General features: G+C 35.3%; 1 protein-coding gene across 1 annotated transcript in view; it reads right to left on the reverse strand.

Moving 5' to 3' along the window:
- P5CDh1 (delta-1-Pyrroline-5-carboxylate dehydrogenase 1) overlaps window positions 1–27,253 on the reverse strand; it is a 183,244-nt gene that overhangs the window by 52,812 nt on the left and 103,179 nt on the right. Inside the window, exons 6-8 of the mRNA XM_081740093.1 lie at window positions 24,122–24,293; window positions 17,013–17,200; window positions 4,082–4,304 (exon numbers count right to left, since the gene is read on the reverse strand). Coding sequence (XP_081596219.1) covers window positions 4,082–4,304; window positions 17,013–17,200; window positions 24,122–24,293 — 583 coding nt within the window. The remainder of the gene's footprint in view (window positions 1–4,081; window positions 4,305–17,012; window positions 17,201–24,121; window positions 24,294–27,253) is intronic.

Genomic DNA, 27,253 nt, shown 5'->3' on the forward strand with positions numbered 1-27,253 from the left:
TTGAAACACTAAGAATAAGCCCTTTAATCAAAGTGACCGATGAAGACCAAGCCTGAGCTCCGTACCATGTTTCAAAGTCATCTCAAACAAGTCAGTCACTTTCAAAGGACCCTAAAAACTATGAATTAGATACTAATTTCAGCCACTTTATTTTTCACCTTTTCACCTGTCCCCCATGCGGAAAGGGATTAAACCTTGATTAAAACGCCATTGAGAGTGTCACTATTAATCTCAGTGACACTAAAAACTATGAATTCGACATTAATACCACTCGTTTTTGTTTATTTTTACGTGTTACACCTTCCATACTCATCACTAGATGTGTCTTACTCCTACATTAAGGTTAATTTCAATTGAATTAGACGTTCCAGAGTTATGTTGGAACATATATACCTAGGAACATACATACTCACACACACAACATCCAACGGGAGATCCTTGAGAAAACAAACGCACACAGTGTTTCTCCACCACCAAGTTCACTTGACTTGAGCGGGCATTGAAGCAGGAACCCCACGCACCAGAGGCAAACGCTCTACCACTAAGCCATCGCGGTCCGCCTATTGTTTCGGATTATGGCATCGATTCGACGCGTTGTTCTCTGTGTTCGATGCTAGAGGTGGACTGCTGTGTTCTGCACTACCAATCTCTTCTCTTCCTTCCGTCAACAGTCGACATCATTTCGCCACATCGTTGCGATTTATTAACGCTTCACCATACATGACAACAAGTTCACGGTGGATTTCCGCCGATAACATATATTTTGCTCACGGAAATCAAATAACACTGCTTACCTCTTCACGTGTTCAGTTCTACAAGCGAGCTGATATGTTGAAGTGTCTTAGCAACGGTGAACACTTCTGTTGCAGGATTGCAAGTCCCACATATGTCTATAATGGCGGTCTTGGAAACAGCGAATTATGCTTTAGTAAGCTTTTTATTCTTATATTCCGATCATTCCTCATATATAGGTACCAACAGAACATTAACCTCAAAGGGGTTGCAAGCCGAGTTTTGAAAATAAAAAGGAAGTAGTAATCTGGATATTCACCATCTTCGTTATTTTAAATCTGAGTTCATGGAGTAGTTAGACTTCTAATGATTCTGGTCTAATTTAATAATAAAATAACCCTGCTAGTATATCTAAAATACCTAATAAATATAATTACTGGTCCAGCATATGGAACACGCTATAATATAACGAACTATTGATCTACTAAAGTTCTTCAGTCAATTCTTCTTTGAATGTTTCAGTCACTTCTTCTCAGGTACAAACACAGCTTAAGTCTTTTCTCTCAAGAAGATATTTAGTTCTTTATGTATCAACAGTGCGAATTTAAGAATAATTACGTAAATATTATTAGGACTGGCAGTCACTTGCCATTCCCAGTAAACTGTTGGCAACTCCTATTATCTTACTATTTACGGCAACTTTTAAATACATGTACAAAGATCAGTGAACTTATCAATCCACTATTATTATTATTATTATTATTATTTGTACATTCCAGATTTATCAACAATTGGGTTGTTTTATATTCGAGTCGTAGTCCTAATCACTCGCCAAAAGACCTATTTGAATCGTTGTACGCTTAATGTGTTCAAGTTATACATATCAAATTTTGGTATCTACATCTATCCACAAAGTTTTAAGTTAATGTACTAAGATGAATTATGTGTATGAAAAACATATGTAATAAAGTTTTCAAGCTAATGTTCGTTTTCTGTTTCAATTCATGTACTTGGTAATGATGTTATCGCAATCTCTATCCAGATTTAGTTACGGGTTTTTTGTCCTAGTGTAATATGCCTCAAACACATTTCTTTCAATATTAGAAGAAGCAGAATGAAGAACACTCATACCATGCAGAGAGTATTTGTTCGGTTGACGATGTTTCGAGAACAGCTCTTCTGTCCTCTCGTAACTCCCTTATTCTTTAAACCTAATGCTAATGTATCTTTTAGTCATTCCTATATCCTACTTTTATTAGTGTACTAGTTTTGGTATTGGATTGGGAAAAAGAAATAAACTATGCGTCCACTGAGACCATGTAAAAGAGTTCATCCGATTGGAATGGAACAAACTCGTCAAAAATAGTCGGAACGAGACTTTGGTCATAGAAGCCATTACTTTTAATTCATGTCTGTCTACAAAGCTTATCTGATAATTTCCTATTTGAAAGTTTTAAAGCCACTGATAATCTTCAAGGTATCTGTCTACTTAAAAGTTTTTTGTAGGTGTCATTTATAAACTGTATAGGGGAAAGTCGTCTGGTATCGGACAGCGGGTGGTATCGGACAAAAGCAGTTTTCGTTATTTCCTGCTTAAGGCAGCACATGTCAAGCATGTAGTGAGTTGATCGAAATGAACTAGCCAAGCCTACGCCATAGTGGATTTGCCGATGAACGGTGTATCTCGTGCTTCAAAGTTTTTGTATTTTTGCGAGTAATCAGGTGCACGGAGATAGATAGGAGTTGTGTACCTGCAACTTGTCACAAATTAAATGTATTGATATATTATTGCAATCATAGCATTTATTAGGGTGTATATATTATAATTTAGGCGTATAGTTGCCTTTATGTTGTTACAAGCCGGTAGATAGCAATTCATAAGTTGCAAGTCTTTCGGCTGGTATCGGACAAAACGGAATTGGGTGGTATCGGACAAACCACTGGTAAGTAAACTTGACGTTTTTTATTGGTTTCTGGCTTTTTCAGAAAACCATGGGGAAAATACGTGGCAATTGCGATGAAGAAAGTATAAAGTTGGTCATGGACAAAGTTATTTCCAAAGAAGCACGTGCGGCCAGTGCTAGATATGGTGTTCCTTAGAGTACATTCCTTAATAGAGTTCCTTAGAGATCGTGTCAAAAACTGTCGGAAGGGAAAGAGGTAACAGCTAAGCCTCGCTGCTCGGATAACAAAGGCACATTTAGTAGAACGTGACCAAGAAGAAATACTATACAATCATGTAAAGGCTTTGTATAATTAACTAGTCTAATGCCACTAAGAATACCATAATTTTTTAAAACTAGTTTACAAACTTGCTGAAAAACTTGATGATTGGATACAGCGCAATATGTGTAAAGACTTGGTCCATGAACGATGTGAAAATTTTGAAGGCAGACTGTTTTATCATTGTGATTTGTGTCAGAATAAAAAATAACAATTCTTAATGAGACTAAGAATTTTAAGATCTATTTTTTACACTTATTTTAGGCTGTATTTCAACGCGTAATAAAACTCTATTTTGTGTGTAAGAACTCCTGTAAGTAAACAGCTAATATTTGCAATTTGTTCTATTATTAAATTTCCTCAGAAGACCAATTCTCTATAGTTTTATGTTTGTTCGATACCATCAACCACTTTTTAAGAATGCTAATTTGTATTACCTTTGATTTTTTACAAAAATATATATTATTAGTTTTTACCTGTCAAATCACCTTTAACACGTTGTGTGTAAGATACCAAGGTATCATTTTATGCATTAAGTAATTTGATATAGTTATTTTTTTAGAATGACAAACTGAAAAAAGCTACGGTGTCCGATACCAGACGACCTTCCCCTATAACCTTAAAAAGCAAGTGTGACAAAATTATGAAGCGTCTTCTCATCGGTTTGCCTCTACGGTTGAGACGACCAGGACTAATGTCTCTTCGCTAGAGTGTTTCTATATTTATATATCCCACAATCTTTTATAATAATGATTTTTTTTCCTAATTATAATTCGAAGTAATATTGAGCGGTTTTCAACATTCTAAGAACCTTATATAAAATGAAGGCACGAAATCTGGTACCTATAATTATGTAAAACACACTACGGTAATATCTCAGAACTCACCACGATATATGAGGTGTCGATCGAAACCATGTGTTGGAAACTTGTGCGAGGTGTTTATTTTACTTGTAAACAGTTTGGGATAAGAATTTCCTCTAATGTTTATAAATTCTTCTTGATGTGAAATTACGTAAGAATGTTTCCCTTTCTACATGTAGTACTTATATATACTTTTCTTACATACAATGAATGACAGAACTTTACATAACTGAAATTTGCCTTATACTAAAATACACTTTTACCTTAGGCCAAATTGATTTTGGCACGTACATCCTTGAGCACGCAGAACACTTTTGACCACAATATTCAAATGCTGCTCGAATCGTCCCAGCTGCTACTGCTTCTATATCAGCTGAAGGATGAATGAGATGATAATTCTTCCCACCACATTCGCCAATTAGTCGAGGAAAGTTTTTGTATATGCCTATATTCTGTCCTACTTGCGCCCATAGTCTTTGAAATGTCCTATAATAAGAATACATAATGCGCTCTATATACAATAAAGTTTAAACTATTTATATTTCGGTTATATATACAGTAAAGCGAATCTGCGAATACTGAATTATATTCTTCCGACTTTTAATCGCATGAAATTATTTTATTTTAGTTGTTTAAAAATGGAAATATACTTTTAGAATTACACTGGTACATTTAGAGTTTCGGCATATGGCTTCAAGTTAGTCAATTCCGGTTAAAAGTTGATTTTTTAACAGTTTTACAGTTATACAAACAGCACTTTTGTATTCAAATATATACAAGTTCATTTTTAACTCAATTCTTTTCTAGAGAGTGATTTTATATATTTAAAGTTGAGATGGTAACATTAGCTTGCAGCTCTTCGTCCATTTCGCAAAATTATTCTTGCTAAAATGACCTGGTTTTCACCACGTGGAATTGGTGCAGCTCGAGCTCCATCAACCCCTACTCTACCATCCAACCACTCAAGATACGTTAAATTATGTTGTTTCACCATTATCTGTCAAAGTGCCAGCTTGAAATCAATTTCCGATCTAATTTAGGCATCAATGATTGCAATGTTGCTCTAATATAACGAGCTCTGTTATCTTGTCCGCATACCTTTCCGGCGAACTCGTCATGAGTTTAAAACACTTTCCACTATTTCAGTGTAGCAAGGGAAATATATAAATTCAAAAGCCAAGTAAAGGTTTATTTTCCATAAATGATAAAGTATTCTCTGTTATCAAGCTTTTCATTACTGAAGGATGTCCAGATTACATTTCGTTCAGTCAATCAACTCAATTTAGTTCTTGACATCAATATGTATTAGGGGAGTCATAAAAGGTCTTAACAGAGTTCTCTCTTCGTCTGTTGATTCCTAGCTTTCAGTATTTTCCGGTAACCCAACTTTCGTATGTGCTGTCTCTACGCAACTGTCATCGACAGAATCTTACTGGACTGATGGCTCTAACCATTCCTCATGATTAACAAGTAGACTGAGTTTTATGAATATTTATTTCTCAAACGAATCTTACCTAGGAATTTAATATACTAGCAACTTACAGTGTGAAGATGTATGCTGCTGTCTGGTCCGATATCAACTGTTCAGGGCGGGAGCACGAGTACGCACTCACCATTAAATGCCTACACTATGGGTAGGATCCTGAGCACACACTCACTAAATACACTAAATGCAAAGTATTAAAGAATTAAGATATTGTTCTGCCAACTATAGACTTTTACTGCCAGAGGATAGGGAAGTAAAGATTTGTATCCCTGCTTGATGAGTAAAGGGTGCCTCCCAGTGAAATACGGTAGAAGTGAGTCTTTAAGGTCTTACAAACAATAAGGAATATGCTGAAGAACATTAAAGCATGCATTGATTCATGAATTGAGAGAAATGCATTCTTCTGTCATCTTGAGAACATGTTGTTGGCGATAACAGTGGCTGAGAGCCAATATATATTAGAGTTGGATTACAATAAGATCCTGGAAGTTAGGAATCAACAGACGAATGGAAAATTTGTCAGAGCTTTATGCATCCTTCAGCACACTTTGATATCAAGGACTACATAGAGCTGATTGATTGGAAGAAATGTAAGTTTTATCCCTCCAATAACAGAAAGCCTGACAATAGAAAGTACTTTATCATTTATGACAAATGCAACTTTGAGTTTGAATCCATAAATTTTCCTTGTCACATCAAAACAGTGAAAAGATGTGTAAAAATTAGTTAGTGTCCGTCGGAAAAATGTGCAAACAACGTAACAGAGATGGCTATATTAAAACAACATTGTACTTTTAGGTACTTAAACTCGACCAGAAATCTGATTTCGTAATGACGCCATTCACTGATGAAACAAATATATTTAAGAGCTTCCTCGTGGATATGTGGTTAGCGCCTTTAGTATGGGAGGCCCGGGTTCGATATCCGGTTGGAGATCATGTGGTTTGGATTCAATATTAAGCTGTAGATCCATGTTTGATACAGCCTCAGTGCTGAAAGAAACACTAAACTCTAATCATTCAACGTAATTTAACATGCTCAGAATGGTTGGATGATTGGATAGGGCGTGGATGGAGCTCGAATTGCAGCCACTTCTAAGTGGTGAAGCAAAATGGGCGAAGAGCTGCAAGCTTATGTTTATATCTCAAATCTGAATACATAAGAACACTCTCTAAACAAAGGGCTTTGTAAAAGTTTTTAATTCACAACCGTCTATTTGTAAAAATTAAAAAAAAAAAAAAAAAAAAGTTTTCTTACCAAAATTCACTAACTTTAAGCCATGTGCGAATTCTAAATGTACCGCTGCAATTTTAAAGTATTTTTACCATTATTAGACAATTAAAACTATTCATTCTATTAGAACTTAACCCTTAAAATTTAAACATTAAGACCATTCACACCACACTTTCACTGGAAATATTTTTTTGCCACTTTGAGAACATTTAAGCTTTCTGATTAAATGCTTCAATTTTACTAGGCATACAAAATAAATGAAGATAGTGTTTTTATATTTTTGTTTATTTTATTTGGTGTTATATAATTTTCGTAAAGATCATATTTATATATATTCGAGCTATTAGGATAATAGTTACTGTGCTTTATATATCTCCAGGGACAAGTATTTATATTTACCGAGAGCTGCATTCAAAAATAGAATATTTATTTGTCAAGTAAGTAACTTTAACATACCATCACTTATCGGTACTGCAACAAATTGGAATGCAAATGATTTTTTCATTACAGAAATTAATAATTTTATATCATTGTTAAATTTAACAAATGTGAATAACGTCTTAAATGTTAGTCATAGAACACTTGAGTTGGTTTTATGCAGCCGCAATTATGTAATTAAAGTTGAGTTATGTACCTCACCCCTGGTATCAGTTGATGTACACCACCCAACGCTGGTATGTAATATTCCGTGTAATTATACGGGTAGCCGAAAGAGATGTGACCTCTCTTATTATAATTATCGTAGGTCAGATTTTTGTGGTACATAACTCAAAAGTATCTATAGAGACTTAAAGAATCAAACATGGGATGACTTAAGAAATGTTAAAAACATAAATGATGTTTAGATATTTTTCATGATACAGTATATAAAATTATTCCAACACACGTACCCAAGTTTAACAATAGAAATAGAAGAAAATTTCCACCCTGGTTTGATGCTGAAATAAATCATGCTCTAAAAAGAAAAGAGTATCATAGGAGATGCAAAAAAACTTCAAATTATCATTACGTTCAATATAATGAATTTCGTAGATATTCGAAAAAAAAAAATGATAGAAACTGCTTATAATAACTGTTAAATCTTTTGAAGAAATAGCCAAACAACCCTAGAAAAATTTGGAATTTACTGAATAGTAAAAGAAAAAGAAATTTTAATTTTTCTGTAATGCAATATATGAATGATTTATTAAATTCACCTCAAGAAATTGCAAATGGATTCGCTAAGTATTTTGGTAGTGTTTATGATCTAGTTTAGTAGTCTAGCCCACCTACATATACTTTGAAGGAAAATTATGAATCAGTTATATGGTATAACTTAGCAATAACACATATTTCTAAAAATGAAATTCAACAATCAATAAAGCAATTAAAATCCAGCAGAACTAGTAGTCCAGATGAACTTCCCACATACACTAGACTCTCGCTAATCCGGCCCTCAGTAGTCCAGCCTCTCAGTAATCCGGCGCACATTCAACCAAAAACACGTGCACAATGAATTATCGTGCGCATGTGCAACAATGCTTAGTTAAACAATGTTTTATATACTGTACGTATTCAAAATTGTATCATTCTTTACAATTCTGTTGCGTGATCAAGCATGCCACCGTCGCATATCAACTTTGCGACAGTTAAAAATTAGGGACATGTTTCATAGTAAGTGATACTACTCAAGGACTAAGTTTTCTTTGAAAATTAATGCATATTTGGATTTAATAAAGTATATCCTCTATGTTTTAAAATTATATCCTTCGATTTAATAAAGTACAGTACAATATATCCCCTATGTTTTCAAAATAAATAAAAAACAAGATAAATAAATAAATCAAATAAATATCAGACACTCAATAATCCGACACTTCCGCTAATCTGGCACCCATATGTGGCGGGAATGGCCAGATTAGCGAGAGTCTAGTGTATTTGTTTAAAGGCTGTGCTGGACATTTACTAGGTGCCTTCCATTTCAATTCAGGCAGAGCATGTACCATCACCATCTCAGATATTGTTGAAACTTTTTTTTATAGCAACTAGATATGTTTTTAAGAGACCCATATTTTTTTGTTTTGTCGAAAAAAAATTTCCCGCCAAGTAATGGGCCATCAAAGACGGGGAGTATAATTTATGAATTGTAGAAGACATGGAAAATGGTCAACTTCGGAGCCTCATCATTCGGCTATGGAGACAGGTAGAGTTATAATTCTTGTTGTGGTATGTACATAGGGATATAAATAAACTATATTTTATTATAGTTTGGTTTGCGCATGCGTATCTTTTTGTACATAAATTAATAAATGAAGGTCAATTTATCTGAGAAGTCGAAGTTTGCGAATTTTTTTCGAGCACTTCCGGTTCGAATTTTAAAATTCTGTTTTCATGGTTGGTAAGACCTGGTTACCCGTTTTCCGAAAAAAAAAAAAAAAATTGTATCGCTTCTGTGTGCAACCGTTTTGTCGCAAAAAATTCGAGAAATTGTAAAATTTTCAAAAATCGCCATTTTTGAGCGCCATTTTCTCGAAAACACCATCTTTTAAAATTCTGAAATTTTGTGAGATGGTTCAACTTTACATGAATAATAAACACACCAAATACCATTCTCGACCAATGCTTCATGAATTAACTGCAGCCTTTTAAAGTCAGCGAAGTTTCGTTAACTTTGATGTCACAGTTAGCAACACTGGGAACAATAAAAGTGCAATGATTTGATGATATTTGTGGTTCACATTAATTAAATGAAGAATAAAAAGTTTTCTTGACTGTTTTTTTTTTTTTTTTTTCATTATTTTGATCAAGAAGGCTCTCTGAAATAGTAAAATGAGCCTCCCTCTACTCCTCCGTTTTCTTAAACCGAAATAATCTGAGGTGGAAATTACGATTACGAAAAACACAAATTTTAAGTTTTCTTGAAATGACCATCCAATAAATTCTGATGATCTACAAAAAGCCTGAACTATTACCTCAGTGATTGATTTGGAATGCTCCAGACAAAGTCTCAATTAAGTGCGATGTCGTTACAGTGATCGAAAAAGGACAAAAAGTTAAAAAAATCGAAACGTTTTCGTACGCGTTCCAAAGAAATTTACTGACTTTTTAAACAGAACAATCCCAACATAAGAATTGGTCACTCGGAATTTTGCAGTATTCGACTGAAGTGGGTCAGTCCGCAACCTGTGAGGGAAGTGTGTGTGTATGTGTGTGTGTGTGTGTGTATTGTGCAAATTTTAAGTTAGCTGCTACTGCGTTGGTACAAATCAAAGGTGCAGCCTCAATTGAAGCTGTCATGAGTGACCTATTTCCTTTAGTAGTATGATACGTAGAAAATGACTACTGTCTTCTTCAAGAATGTGTGAATGTCGTGGAGTGGAAGGAATAAGTGTGGAGTCTTTAATTATTGATCCTGATGAAAATGAAAGTGTTACGTATGCCATATGGGAAAACAATAATCTCGTTAAAAAACTGTGCCGCTTTCTGTTTTCGTATCGTACATTGCTGGTTTAACTGTAAGAATTGTAATTCATGGCTACATCAAGAAAATCGAAAGAGAATTGCTACCGAAAGGAACGTATAAAATTTCAAGATACAAATTCTATTTTACTTCATGTTGACTTCGCTGAAAACTGGACTGTTATTCTGCAAAGTGAAATTCAGAGTTATCACCGGAATATGAAACAACTCACAGTTTCGTTGTAATAAACGACGATAAAACACACGATTCGGCTCATGTACTCATAGCCATAGACAAGATTCTAAAAATACTCGAAGAAAAGCGAAAATATATTTTATAGAAAAAGGTTTGAATACGAGAAAGTAAGTATCTACAATTTCCCAAACCGTGTCAGTGATTTCTGATGATGCTGCATCCCACTTTAAAAATCGCTTTCAGATGTTCGAGATGCAGACAGGTCCGATAAAGCAGTGTTTTTGCAGTGAAACCGGCCATGCAAGGGTCTTTGCGGTATTGAGGGTGAAGGGGGAGGTGTAAAGAATATGGCAACGCGGCATAACCTTAGGCAAAAACAGATACACAGTATTAAAACCGCAGAAGAAAAAAATGAAATGAAATCTTTAAGTTTTACGTCCCACGATTATGCCGGTAAGGCTAAAGGAGACGGTGATTATGAGAAATGAATGAAATGGTGGAATGCAGAAAGTGGGATGAAACGAGATAACCCCGAAAAAACCCACGGGCACGGTGTTTGTCCACCACAAAGCCCACACGGCGCGATCTGGGATCGAACCAGGTACCCCAAGCACCGGAGGTGAACGCTCTACCACTGAGCCACCGCGCCCCCACTAAAACCGCAGAAGAATTCCTGAGTATAGTGCAAGTACAAACTCCGGGTATTACTCTCGTTTTGTTACCTGGAACTGAATTCGACGACTTCCGGAAGAAAAAAAAGAGAAAGTATGCAACCGGTAACTGGTATTCAACAGTTATCTTTGGCTTTCGGAAAATGGCGAAGTTTTTATGGCAGTAACGGGTCACCATGAACTGACTTCATGCTTCCCCCAAAATCGAACTTCTGCAATTCAAAGTGCAATTTAAGAAATCTGCAAAAAGGAACTTTTGTTACATACATATATGTATGATAACCAGTGGTGCGTAGCAGAAATATTATGAATAAATCATGAATTACGTGAAGTTGAAGTGCTGTTTATGCTTCCGCATGGACCTTCAGCATTTGTGACTATCGACAATGTGCTACGCAGGGCCGGATCCAGGACGGACTTCCAGAAGGGGCGGGGGTAATACTGCTACTTAGAGCTACTTTTAAACTTTTAAGAGCTCGAAACTCTGAGATTGGTTTTATTTATATATAAAATAAAAAAGTTTCTTTCCCCTAGATCCACTCCTGGACAAGTTGTGAGTGAGCCAACACCTATTGGAGCACCGCACGGTTACATGCTATTAGCGAAGATGGCACCAACCAAGCAAATGATTGGTCCATGTAAAAAAATAAATAAATAAATAAAAATAAATCACTGAAATTTTGTTTCCGAAGACCATTTTAAGTAAATGAACTTGAAATTTGTGCGTTTCTTAATTGTAATTTCCACCTCAGATTATTTCGGCTTAAGAAAACGGAGGAGTAGGGGGAGGCTCATTTTACTATTTCAGAGAGCCTTCTTGATCAAAATAATGAAAAAAAAAAACAGTCAAGAAAACTTTTTATTCTTCATTTAATTAATGTGAACCACAAATATCATCAAATCATTGCACTTTTATTGTTCCCAGTGTTGCTACGAAACTTCGCTAACTTTAAAAGGCTGCAGTTAATTCATAAAGCATTGGTCGAGAATGGTATTTGGTGTGTTTTTCATTCATGTAAAGTTAAACCATCTGACAAAATTTCAGAATTTTAAAAGATGGTGTTTTCGAGAAAATGGCGATTTTTGAAAATTTTACAATTTCTCGAATTTTTTGCGACAAAACGGTTGCACACAGAAGCGATACAATTTTTTTTTTTCGGAAAACGGGTAACCAGGTCTTACCAACCATGAAAACAGAATTTTAAAATTCGAACCGGAAGTGCTCGAAAAAAATTCGCAAACTTCGACTTCTCAGATAAATTGACCTTCATTTATTAATTTATGTACAAAAAGATAAGCATGCGCAAACCAAACTATAATAAAATATAGTTTATTTATATCCCTATGTACATACCACAACAAGAATTATAACTCTACCTGTCTCCATAGCCGAATGGTGAGGCTCCGAAGTTGACCATTTTCCATTTTCCATATGAATTATCTTCTACAATTCATAAATTATACTTCCCGTCTTTGATGGCCCATTACTTGGCGGGAAAATTTTTTCGACAAAACAAAAAAATATGGGTCTCTTAAAAACATATCTAGTTGCTATAAAAAAAAGTTTCAACAATATCTGAGATGGTGATGGTACAATTTTATATTTTTTTGCCTGAGTTGAAATGGAAGGCACCACTAGTTCTACTATAATTGATATTTAATTTAATTTTGATAACTCAATAATTTCCGGATAAATTGAAGTTGAATAAAACAACATCTATATTAAAAACAGGGAACTCTTAAGAATATTGAAAATTATAGACCTATTGCCTTAATTTCAGTTCCTTCAAAAATTTTCGAACAAATTTTATTTGATATAATTTTCTCGCATGTCAAATCCTATATTTCACCTTATCAGCATGGTTTTTATCCAGGACGCTAATTAATTTTTTTTTCTCAATTTATTACAAGTACTATGAATGATGGATATTACGTTGATATAATTTATACAGATTTTCAAAAAGTATTTGATAAGTTAATCATACAGTTTTAATAAATAAGCTTCTGGCTATAAGATTTTCAATCTCTTTGATTAATATTATGATCTCTTATTTACGAGGTAGAACATATTATGTCAATTATAATTATCTTGTATTTACGTAGCTAATTCAGATATACCACAAGGTTCAAATTTGGGCCCATTGCTATTTTCATTATTCATTCATGATTTACTAAGTGTTGTAAAATATAGTAATTGTTTATTATATGCCGATGTTATGAAAATATTTAAAGCTATAGAAGTGAATAATAATGTTATGAACTACAAAGTGATATTAATAGTTGTCTGCAGCGATGTACCAGGAACAAATTATATTTTAATATTAAAAAAAAAAAAAAAAGTAATGTTATAACGTTTTCAAATAAAATTAATTGTCCATCTTTTGAGTATAAGATTAATAACAAAAAGTTAAAAGGAGTATATTCTGTTAATGACTTATGTGTGTTACTAGATCATAAGTTTACATTTAAATGTCACATAAATAAAATTACAGGGTTTTTAATAAGGAATGCAAGAAATCTACATAGTATCCAAGCTTTAAAACACCTCTTTATAGCGATGATTAAGAGTAAGTTGGAATACTGTTGTGTTCTTTGGGATCCTATTCATAAATGACACGCTAATAACATAAAACGAGTCCAATTTAAATTTTTAAAACATCTTTATTTCAAACTGTATCATTAATCAGTAGTGATGGGTAGTTCCGGAATGATTCGTTTCGAAAAAACGAATCCTTCAGAGGAATGAAGGGAACGAACCTCTGAAAGGAATCGGATTTATTTGGGCGGATTCACTCAGGAAGTCTACGTATTGAATCAGTGGATTCGGTTGGTGGAACCAGATGGCGGAACCAAACAACAGACGAGTGGATTGATATGGATGGGACAAAAACAGTAGTAAAGGATAGATCAACACTGCACAACAGAGAAGCAAATAATGCACGTACTGCGCATGTCTGGAAACAGCAATATTTCCTACGCGCCCTCCCGTCACTTTTCTGCAATATTCTGACCGATTCTGACCAAAGCAACTGCTCTCCCAACTGGAAAAGAGGGGGAGAGCGGCTGCTAGTCTTATCACTATTTTTAATTTCTTTCTTTTTGTTTTTACTTATTCACAGGTGTTCAGCGTTACCAGGACTATAATTTTTGTTTCAAGACGGATAATAAAACTATTTGCTGTAACACACAAGCTCTTATTCAATATATTCTGATGTAATGTCCAGATAACTACACTAATATAAAATTTGCAACTGATTGTTTGATTAGGTTTTAATGCTTATTTCAACACCAAGACAATATGAAAAGAGAAATAAAATGAAATCTTTGAGTTTCACGTCCCACGCTTATGCCCATTAGGCTAAAGGAGATTGTGATAATGAGTAATGAATGAAATGGTGGAATGAAGAAAGTGAGAGGAAACGGGAGAACTGCGAGAAAACCCACGCACACGGTGTTTGTCCACCACAAAGTCCACACGGCGCGAGTTGGAATCTAACCAAGGACTTCAAGCACCGTAGGTGAACGCTCTACCACTGAGCCGCCGCATCCTCCGAACCACACGAGTTGCCATTGGAAATACAATTTGAGTCTCCCGCGAGGAGAACCAAAATTTCGCGTAACATTTATTATTATTATTATTATTATTATTATTATTATTATTATTATTATTATTATTATTATTATACAATTTATTAAAAAATATGTAATTCTCAAAATCAGGATAGACAATTGCCCCATGCTCTCTCCAAATGACATTCCTACCAGTGTTTCTTCCAGACATGTTTTTTTGGGGGCACTGCCACCCGGAGCTCTGAGAGTGGCCCCCTGGAAAAGACCAAAATAATTTAATAATAAATAGAATAGTACCAGTAGTGCGTCGGGACCGTAATACGGCAAATTGTGGAGGCGTTAAAATATTAAATAATGCTTTTGATAAAGTGGATACTTTCAAATATTTAGGATCAATATTAACAGACGAAAATCATATTCACGAAGAAATTAAATGTCGACTAAAAGCAGGGAATTCGTGTTACTATTCGGTTCAAAATCTCTTGTCGTCGCGAATTCTGTCGAGAAATTTGAAGCTTAAAATATATAAAACGATAATCATGCCTGTTGTTCTGTATGGTTGCGAAACATGGTCGCTTACTCTGAGGGAAGAACATAGACTGAAAGTATTTGAGAACAGGATCCTGAGAAGAATATTCGGACCCAAGAGGAACGAGAATGGGGAATGGCGGAAGCTTCATAACGAGGAACTACATAGTTTATACGGTTTACCCAACATTGTTAGGGTCGTCAAGTCTAGGAGGCTTAGGTGGGCAGGTCATGTAGCTAGAATGGAAGAAAGGAGAAACGCTTTCAAAGTCTTGACTGGTAGACCCATAGGAAAACGACCATTAGGAAGACCTAGGCGCAGATGGGAGGATAATATTAAGATGGATCTCGCAGAGATAGGAATACAAAGTAGAAACTGGATCCAATTAGCTAAGGATAGAAGTCAGTGGAGAGCTTTTGTGAACGCGGCACTGAACCTCCGGGTTCCATAGGCCATAGAGTTAGTTAGTTAGTTAGTTATAGTACCAGTAGTGCCGCCCGGATTTTTTCTGAAAGAAGGACTGACCCCTACACAAGAAAGCCCGAGACTTTGTTTGTTGTTGCTGGTATTGCGTATTTAAATACATAACAAGAATGAAAATTACAGAATATTTACTTTTCTGCGTTTAATAGTCCTGTAAAAAATCAGAATAATAAGAAAAAGACCACCTGTTACTCTTTAAGAGTTTCAACGTGCACTCTTAGCAACACGCTTTAATAAAACAGAAAATTTCAAAGAAACAAACAATATCTGTATCTGTCCTATGTGCAATATTATCTCTGTCTTATCAGAAAAAAATGGAACCTTGTGAACATGTTTCAAAACACCGCAATCCATCCTTTACTTCTACTCATTCCAATTTCCCACACCACCGCACTGCAGCTAGTTCTCAGGCGATAAGAGTGGTTTGACGACTTTAAGTGAAAGGAGGAATCGAATTGGAGAGCCATATGAGAACTTAGAATTATTCCGACTCATCGAAACCAAAGGATTCGATCCAGAGAGGAACGAATTCTTGTTTGGGGGAATCACATCGAAAAAACCACGGAATCATTTAACTTTGAGGAACCAAAGGATTCGGTCCGGGGAAACGAATCCTTCTTCGGAACTGATTCAAAGGAATTGATTCCGGGACAGGAACCAAACTCCCCATCACTATTAATCAGCAACTAAAAATAAGATCTCTTCTCTTTTACTAAAATTTGATACACACTCTCTTTGCAGTAGACGTTTTCTTATTCAACAAATATATTTGTGCAAAACAGTAAACTCAGTGACAGATAATTGTAATTTACTCCAATATATTAATTTCAATATACCAAAACAATCATTGCGTAAGAATGTACTATTCAGCATAACGAGATCTCACATTACAATCCACCAGGGACCATTCATAGAGTTTGTAAAAATTTCAATCAGTTGGTTTCATCAGTTCTGGATCTTGACTTCTGTTATCCTATCTCTAGATATTTGCGTATTCTCAACATATTTTGAAGAGACATTATGTAAGGAATAATAATTAAGTAAGTAAGAATTAACAATTTTGAACCTATACTAGAGACTATTTTTCATTTTTTAAATATTTATACTATTAATATTTTAATTTTGTTTTATTATTCAACTTTTATTTTTTTCTTCTTTACATGTATAATATATTTTTTCTTTCTTTCAATATATATATATATTTTATACGTAATTTTATGACAATACCTATGATCCTCTGTAAATGGAGTTTGGCTTTGTAGAGGACTATATTATATTATATTATATTATATTATATTATATTATATTATATTATATATTAGAGTATATCTCTTTTAGTTAAAAATAATGACTTCTTGGAATTTAGTGTGTTGGGGTGTTTTTATCAACAAGGCACATAAAGACACACACGTGTCCCTGGCTGGAGGTAGTGAACACTATAGCGCTGAACGCCAAGAAGCTAGTTTAGTTTTATTTTAAATAATATGTGATTTCTGTTCCGTCGTTTTTCATACTTGCTTCGATATTACTTCATTCTAACATTAGTCTACAGTTTAATTACTATATGAATAATTATAGATATACTCACGGTACTGAGCCTGTAAAATTGATACCAGCGAGATTAGGAGATGATGTAATGGCATCACCAAATACTGGGCCATCAGTGGGAATAAAATTCACTACTCCAGGAGGCACTCCAGCTTCTCTGCATATTTTGAAAATGAGATAATTGGAAAGGATAGCTGTATCTGATGGTTTCCACAGAACTCCGTTGCCCTGGGAAAATAAAATGTTTCATGAAAGATACTAAAATAAAAATACCATTACTTTTTTTTTTTTTTTACAAAAAAAAATATGTATTTTCTTTATTTTTAATGTGATGTTCTTAGCAATGATTTTTTTTTCCTAGAAGTTAAAATTGTTCTGACAATTGGCAGAAGCATTATCAGTAATTTTGTGATGTTGAAAGAATGTATTTTTATTGTATATCTCTGCGATAATATGACAAACTTTTAGGGGCACTGTTACATGCACAAGACGAAGGTTCATTAAAGATTTCTCCTGACCTAGTTGTAGTCAATGTAAAATACTAAAGTTTTAAAAGACTTAGTTGTAGTTAATGTAGAATGCAGAAATTTTTTATGTGTATTGATACATATCTCTATAGATTACAGGAAAGCTTTCGGCTTTTAACCCTTAACATTTTCTGTATTACAGGCACTAAAGGGAAAAAGTATAAAAATGGATCCAATTGAATCCCGAGCAATGGGCAATTTTCTGTACATGAGAGGTCGCACGCCAAAGGGAACATCTGAGACGAAAAAGACTTATGGAGAGAAAGCCCCATAATATAACGTTGTAAAGCATTAGTATTGACATTCATGTGTGGTTGGACTTCCGTAAAACGACAACCATTCTACGGTGCCCAATGCATATAAGTCCGCCACTGATGAAGATACCACTGGGGAATTAGTCATGCTGGAAGATAGCCGTAGAACCATTTGCTAACTAGCTGAAGATGTCAAGATAAGTGTGGGATCTGTAGCAAAGGCATGAGCAAACGCAAATCATGAGCATTTGCATGTGCATAAACTTTTTGTCCGATGGTTTTCCCAGCTACTGCTACCTTCTCAAAGACAGAAATGAAACAGTTCCTCCCAGGAACTTTTCAACCTCTACCATGAAAACCAAGACTTCTTTTAACAGACTAATAATTAAGGTGAAATACAGATCCATTACCATGACTCAAGAGACTGAGGCCCAGTCAAAGCAATGGAAGCATTCTTCCTCACCAACTCCGAAGAAAACCCGTACCCAACCCTCAGCGGGAAAAGTCATGCTGACAGTTTTTTGGGATCTGCTGGAGTACTGGATGACTTTCCTAGTATAAGGTACCACAATTACAGGAACAAACTACGCTCCACTACTTCGTTTACATTTAGCAACATTAATTTTTATATATTGTGAAAGAATAGCAACAAATAACATTTAAACAAAACAAAATATTCCTTAGTTCAACATTCAGCCTGTGATCTCTCATCTCCAAATCAACCTGAGGCAATTCAAAGTGTTAGTGATCTGAAGAATGTTAGCCCTCCCTTTGTCCCTTTAATTCAAAAAAATTTCTGACCGCTATTTTCTGAAATCCTTCAAAAACCTACTACAATATCACATCTGCTCAATACTGTGATATTGTTCGTGCACTTTGCTCTCAGTATCAGTTCGCTCCACGGGGGCTTCTCAACAATGGTTATGAACTACTAAGACTACATAGGCACCACAGCAACTACCCAGCCGCATATCATACAAACCTTTCAAGGAGGATTCCTTTTTCCACCTAGAACTGAGTTTAACCTAGCCAAATATGATCACTTGAGGGTCTACCTTTCCGCACCTTACCTTTCAGATATACCCAAAACTCCAAAACTCTGTCTGCTACTTTAATCCACTAATCTCGAAATTAATGGCACATTGTACCCAACACTGGAAACTCAACAAAATGTACTCTCACATGTTTTCACAACAACCACCCACATCACGTTTTAGCTCTCTCATTATACCTCAAATACGCCAACCATTTCCCATCTATTATTCGCTGCATCACCGAACCTGTACTACCTAATACTATCTTGGCCTCCGTAGATTCATTGCTATAAGCCATTATGACAATCATCCACGGTCACAACACCCTTCAAGTATTCCTAAAACACGCCCCGAACCTAGAGATGACAGCACACAATTTTTAATTCAATTATCTCAATTTCTCCTAGTCACAAATAACTTTACATTTGAAAATAATCATGATCTTAATCAAGGGCAAAGCAATGGGTATCCACATGGATCCCTCACATTCCAACCTCGTACAACAAATACTCATCTCGTTATTACCTTATCTTCATCATCGACTTGGATTCATAGATGCTGTTTTCATAATATGAACCCACGGCCAACCACTATTTTATTCCTATAGTCATAAACAACGATCATTAAATCAAATTCATTTTGTTCTTCTCCAAGTATATAAATACCTTTCTCAATACGGATGCCATAATTAAGAATGTACGTTTCATCAAAAAAGTACACACAAAATCTAGCAACCCACACCGTCAAACATTCCCTTACCTTTGCCCTGCCCATTCGTACAAACCGTATAAGATGCACATCGTCCCTTCACAACTACACGATGCTCCTCTCAGCACAGTCCAACCGGGTACGCTTTCCCCAGAAACCTTATTCGCAAAAACTATTAGTGAATGAATAAAAGAAATGAATTAATTAATTATTGACTAAATAAATAAATACATCGAGGTGAACCGAACTCATAAGCTCCGCGTGCAAAGCTGAGGAAGACATCTTCTGTTGCCGAGCCAAGTGTACTCCTGGCCGAGCTCGGCAACAGCGATCTTCATTCTTCAGATCATGGGCTACTTGCCCAACAAGTTCGAATCATATCCGGCAAGTAGTTACCGAAAAATAAAGATCCAGATATAAGTTGAGCCTGTTCCAGGCAGAGCTTGGACACCAAATATGACGATCCCTATCTCATAAACAATGGGTTACTCGCCTGCCAAATTTGGTTCGGATCCGGCCAATAGTTACCGAGAAATTAAATACCACATACACACAAAATGAAACTGTAAGCTCCCGTATGCTCATCTCGGGAATTTGCTACTGAAACCATGGGTGTTTTTAGTAAAGAAACAAGTAAATTTTTGACAAATTTGGGGTCAGCTTTAATTAATAAATCAGGGGACCCTAGAAGCAAACATTTCCTGTTTCAACGGGTAAGCCTTGCCATTCAAAGAGGCAACGCAATAAGTGTTTTAAATTCATTCCCTTCACACACAAAATGGATGAAATTTTTTATTTAAAATAAATACTAAAATATTTTGAAATAAAAAAAAATTACCGTATTGTAAGTTTGGTTGAGAATCGTCAAGAATTATACATGAGAAGCTCAGAATAGTACACGTGTACAAGATGTTCAACATGTACCGTTAGAAAATTAAATACACATTGTTTATAATACAATGATTAGGAAAAAAATACATTTGAATGTTCGAATTAAAACAAAATTTGTTTTCTAATAATCATTTATGTACAATATTTTTGAGATTATATGAAACCCTACTGAAAAATGTAATATAGTATATGTAAAATTATATCAAAATGTGTCTCGGGAATTAATACACGTAGCCGCTCTAAAATTCCCTATTTAGAACTTTATTAGCCATCTCTTCATCGCACACTCTAAAGAAACTAATGAATCTTGCTTATTCTATACAGGATTTCTAGAGATATTTTCGATTTTTAATTTCCCTGACTTTCTCTAACTTCAATATAAATGTTTATTGACTTTCTATTGGTTTCCTTCTACTTTTATGTCTCATCACCTTTATGTTCCATTATATGGGTAGGCATTGTCCAAGCACAACAGCTAGGGTGTGGAACAAGCCATGTGGTCTGACGTGAGTGGAGTGTACCGACTTCTGGAGTAAGAGTATGTGTGGCTGCTCTGGGAAGCAGAATGAGTAGGATGGTTAACGCATCAGCACGGTATGCCGAAGATCCCGGGTTTGAGTTCTGGTTCAATCATTTACTTTTTCACTCTTTCGAACCTATAGAAAATCTGGCGTCTTTAAAAAAAAGTGCTCAATATATGGACACTGCACTGTCCAAGTACAGCAGCTAGGCTGTAGTACAAGCAATGTGGTTTGAGTGTAAATCACCGATTTCAGGAGTGAGAGAGTATGTGGCTGTTCTGGGAAGCGAACTAGGTAGCGTACAGCGCATCGGTACATAACTGTTAGCGTACAACGCATCGGTACATAGCTGTATGTCGAAGATCCCGGTCCAGCCATTCAGATTTTCACTCTTTGTGTGTTATTAAATTATATTTATGTTTAATTTTCTTTCGCAGTTCTTGCACTTTTATTTCTAATTGCATGGAGTCTGCTTCTCGTCTTGCTCCTTTCTTTCCCACTCCACGAGGTTTTAACTCAAGGTTCTAATTTTCTCTTTTCTATATATGTAGATTTTCTTTTCCGGTTGTAATTTATGAAAAATATTTGTGTGTTCTGGCATCTGCGCCGCACTCCTCGAACATAGTACAAAGTTTATATCATGCTCCATGGATAGCGTCCTACACATGTCATTGACACACTAGTGTTTGTTTAGGCATATTCTCTACTAAAATTAGTCTGTTAATAAAAAGCAATTTTCGGGGAGGATTACCATGCGATCACGAAGAAAGTAAAAACAATTGTCATTTCACACAGTTTGTTGTATTTATTACTTGATACAGAACGGAACTTACATAGAAGGAATCAACAATTTTTCCTCTAATATTCTCGAAACTACTTGCAATTTCTCTTTGAGTTCATTTTTGCACTGCACTACAAAGGTAGAATACTGATTTTTTTTATTTATTTATTTTTTTATGGGGTTGGGCTTTCTAAGCGACGGTATCGTCCTAAGGTTTATTGAGCTGAGCGAAGCGAAGCTCTTATACTCGGGTTAGCCGTTTGGTTGTCCGCGAACTCCTCCTAGACCGTTTGGCCGATCTCAACCAAACTTAGCACGCTGATAGAGTATGTCGTGGTGAGTGACAACATAGGTCGAAATCAAAAATCCGATGTACCATGGAGGAATAATCACCGAAAAACGCTTCCTCCTAGACCGTTTGGCCGATCTCAACCAAACTTAGCACGCTGATAGAGTATGTCGTGCTGAGTGAGAACATAGGTCGAAATCAAAAATCCGATGTACCATCGAGGAATAATCACCGAAAAACGCTTCCATAGACTTAACATGGGGAAAAAGTTTTCACGCGATTTTTTTGTCAACAATTAAAAATGGCATTTATTATTGCATAATGGCCAGGAATGATTACGTAGTTTAAGCTCGCTCAGCTCATTTCATTGCAATCGGGTACATCCATTGCATTCCTAGTTTATTTATTTTATTAGTTTGGTTCCAGAGTTATTCCCGTTACTCATTTTCTGCGTATGAGCCATCTGTGGAACTTACACTGTACGAGGAAAACTCCTTTTACACACACTAGAGATTGAGCTTGGATCGCTGGATTGCCAGTCGGATACTTTAGTGACTGACCTATAGATCAACCCATCTTACTTTATGCAGAAGTTTAAAAATATTATTTTTGAAGTATGGATTTTCTACCTACTAGCAACGTACTAACCCATTTTTAGTTTCTTTAATCGTAACATATGATCTGGTAAATTTTCCTAACCCTCTTCGACTACTTATAAACAGTACGTTTCCCTGACTTTCTGACCAAATGTTGCTTCTCTGGCTTTCCAGGTCAGTAGAAACCCTGTCATATTTGGTACCTCACTTGAAACCTAAAAGGTTATCGCAATACGTTCTAAAAATAATTTTCCGATGGTTCCTTAAATTTCGCACTCATTATTACAATAATGAGCCCTCCAAATACACGAGCATATGCAAAATCTGCTCTATATTTAATACTAGACAGACTTTCCAACATATTATCATGCAAATACTACACTCTCTCCATCATTCGATAGCTGCGATTCTTCCAATTCATTTAGATTCTTAAATACAACCATTCCATAGTATTTTATTTTGGCGAAATTCTAACTCCTTTCGAGACGCATAAAAATCAACGTTACCTCTGCAGCACCCGAGTTCCTCACCCAACTGTCCCAGAGAAAACACAACCAACAACTGTCAATTCGATCCCACCTTCCAATTAACTATCTGAAAAATCCTTCCCCATACTCTTCAGAAAGAGATTGCAATAAAGTTACATTATCATTGTATGTGCGAACCGGTTCTGTGGTCTTAATTACCAAAATATTCAACCCACTAAGCCAATTCCATTCTCGATATACATATTTTATCCTTTGGCATTTTTAAAAATCATTCTTGCATATGCTTTTCTTTATTATACTAGCTGAAATACCATTCTTCGCATGATGGCTATATTGGGAAGTCAACGCCTGTGGGAGTATTACCATTCATCTCACAGCGACCGCGAAAACTATGGATTTGACACCAATATCGGTCATTTTGGATTATTTTTTTTACATGTTTCGGTACCTCTTCCCCCCAGTGACCCCGGCCCGCAGCCGAAGGAGGTGAATTTGGAAGTTAATGCGATCGGAGTTTCACACCATTGATCTCAGCGACCGCGAAAACTATTAATTCGACACTAATATCGGTCATTTTCTACTATTTTTACATGTCTCGGTAAACGCCCCGCCCCCCGACCTCCTGGTTCGAATTTTTTTTAAAAAAAAAAGCTACGTCTTACTCTGGGCCTGGGTCAAGGTACCTGAGACCCAAATTTGGTAACTGTCGGTCCACTCGTCTGGTCTCCAGGCCGCACACAGACAGACAGACACAGCCTCAGACAAACAAATTCTTCATTTTATTTATATTAGATTTCATGTTTTCATTATGTATTCCTTAATTTTTTCGTCATGTATATACTGTATTTTACTACCTTCTCATTCTTTTCCGTAATTATAATAACTTTAACAATACTTATAATAACTTAATGATGAGCGTTTGCTCACAGAGCTTATAGTATACTTTTTTTAATGTTTTGGTGTTGTGTGATTATGTTTTCATTATGTTCATTACCAGGTAAGTAATTCATTTTCCATTCACTATTCAAGATTTCACTACCCCAAGTATATAAAGACTTACCATTAAAGCTGGTGTAAATGACAGATTTCCTCCTATAGCTGTAAAATTAAACGGTGAAACTGCCGCTACAAATCCTTCGATTCCTCTATACCTTTGCCAGTTACAAATCGCTTTTGGGTCTGGACTAAGCGGTTGATATTTGGTCAATTCTTTTGCAAAATACGCATTAAACCTGAAATAGTAATTTAATTAGAAGACAATTCACACTACAAAACTGACATGCTTCTACAGCTGGCAAACAAAAAAGTATACGCTCTTAATTAACTTTAAAACTACAGTTAAGGAAAATGACATATCAAATGAAACCATTTCGTTAAAACAAAGATCGCAATGAAAATGAAGAGACTAATTTACTGCTTAGTTTCAGCCCAAGAGTAAGGCACAATATGCATCTCGAAAAAGAGAGTAGGTGAACTGATGCCTAAAGAAAACATAATACAACATTATTCACGAAAACATAATAAAACATAATACATACTACCGAAGGTATTTCAACTATCATATTTTCATTAGAAATACACTATTTCTATTCACTTAATTAAGAAATGTCGAACTCACCATTTACATGTGTAAGTTCTACTTCACGACGTTTCTAGTTCCATCTTCATGTGCAAGGATTAAAGGATGACTAAAGTATGTGAAAGTTTAAAGGATACTAATCTTAACCTGCTAATTCAAAATTATCTACCACAAGTAGAACTGGCGCAGAAGCTACAGCATACACGATGTCGATGGACCATTTGAATCCATCTACGGGAGTATCTCAAAAACTATACACCGGAACAAAACAAGTTGTGAATGAACTTGTTCATCTCGAAGGGAGTCGTCCAATAATACTAAATTTGACCATCCCCCTAAAGCCTTTGGAGGGTGAACTGGGGGCTACTTTGAAAGTTTTATTGGAAACCCTAATTTTTCAGATTCGATTTCCATAAAACAAGCACCCTGCAGGTGCGAGGCGAGGGTCTTACCTAAATTAAGCACTTCCCAGGGAACATAAAACTACTACTTCCACGTCGTTGTTTCTGGGTAGAATTAATAGTAGTTTAATTACTTCGAGTAACTGTTGGTCAATCTAATGCAAAACGTGTCTTAGAATTTACAAATCTGTAATAAAAAATGAGGGTTCGAAATAAAGATTTGAAAGTTTACGTCCTACCCTCAGGGTGAGGTGGGATGTTAATCGTAGTCAAACGAATGCAATTTTTTTTTTTTTTTTTTACAAAATCTGAGTCTGCGATAAAAACTAGGCGCGAAGATTTTAAAGTTGTCTTCAGTTCAACCCCCAAGGGGCTGAGAAGGGTGGTGAAATTTAGTATCACTGTACGATCTGCATCGAGATATTACTGTGTATTAATTAGAATGATCCACCCTGTATATTAGCTATACTACCAGTGAAGTGTTCTTCTTTCGCAGGTTTGCTCGTCTGTGCTGTTTAGTATGTACACCATATTTTCTGTATAAATGTATAACAGAGCTCTATTCTTAATTTAATTTAGAGATATTTGTTTTAACGTACCTTCACTGTCGCTTTCCTTTATTATTATATTATTATTATTATTATTATTATTACTTTCTTTATTCAAAGTTACTGCCTAATTTTGTACAACTTTAATTTATGTTATTTTGCCAATTTGCTTATTAGCTTTTAAAGGATGGGACAGTCCATCACGGAAACTCATTACTACTGTCTAATTTTATTCTTCTGCACATGCATGTTTTTGTGTGACCGATGCAAAATTCATTAATGTGCAAATGGCTTGATATACTCCATTGTTTTGCAACCACTCTCTGAAGTAGCTTTTATAGGCTAAGTGATTTTTATTATCTCCCTGGTTTCAATCTCATACTTATTCCAAATTTACTAAAAATTTTATCAAAACGTTTATTACGTGAATTCGGTAAGGATATCCAAATTTTATCTTATTTCCATAATACTTCTAATATTTCCCCTTGTTGAAAACTTAGGAAGGTAAAATCAATTATATCTGCAAATGGCTTGAAATATTATGCTCCTTTGTATTTAAGTGTTCTACATTCGTATTAGTTTTCCATAGTATTCTGATTAATTTTATCAGAGGCACTTTCCATTGAAATAGATGCTAGATTAATTGAATGTTTAATGGGAACATCGATTCTAGAATTATTTCTTCCCGTCACGGAAAAACTATGATCAGAAATAGAAGTTCTAAACAGTAAAAAAAGAAGAAAAACTCAACCAAACATACAATGAAACAAAATAAGAAGTACTAAAATAAACACATGTCGTAAAAGTAACTGAAGAATAAATAACAAATGGGAATTAAATAGCAGGCACAATTGAAAATATTAGTAAAATTACACAAAACAGGAAAGAAAAATCTCTGAGAACATTATCAACAATAGCATGAATAAATGCAGGAGTACCATTACTAAAGACCGCGTTGTCCTTTAAAAGCTGACTAAGGTTCTTTGGGAGTACTAACCGTTTTCTGAGATCTGAGTATTCCAGACATTTTACATGAACGTGTTGAATACTCAGCGACACGATGCAGTGAATACGGGCGGCTGACATCACGACTTAACTAGAAATATGTGACATGAAATTGTTCGATACAGAAGCGAATCAGGATCACACTATCTCGGCAACAAGAACGTAACAAGGTAAGACAGTTGCCCAACATAAGCATTATAGAATGGATTGAATACTGGTGGAATGGAACCTATATGGTGCGTTAAGGATTATTACTTTCCTACAATACACTTCACAAACCTCACCGCTTGCTTAATCATGCAGTCCTCCGGATTATTCCTTGAAGTGCTGCTCAATCAATTTTCTTCTTCTTGTGTTAACTTTAGAACTTATTACGAAATTTGGTAGTTAGAATGTGTTGAATTCATATTTTTCTTTCCTACAAAATGCATAGCTTATTATCTTAAACATAATGTAATAGACTGCGCACTCTACGGTCAGTAACTCTGTATCCCTTCGCACTCGGAGTAAAGCTTTTTTTTTCTTTCTTTGTGGAGGTGCGTAAAGAGAGCGCCCCGCCAATGGATGTACAGTGCTTGAACAACTAACAGTGGCAGTTTGTATGTGTATGTATGTCTCGAAATAGAACAATTCTATTGAAAAACTACAAACTTTCAACG

The sequence above is a fragment of the Thermobia domestica genome, chromosome 15 (genome assembly GCF_964235325.1).
Source record: "Thermobia domestica chromosome 15, izTheDome1.hap1.1, whole genome shotgun sequence".
Classification (NCBI taxonomy): Eukaryota; Metazoa; Arthropoda; class Insecta; order Zygentoma; family Lepismatidae; genus Thermobia; species Thermobia domestica.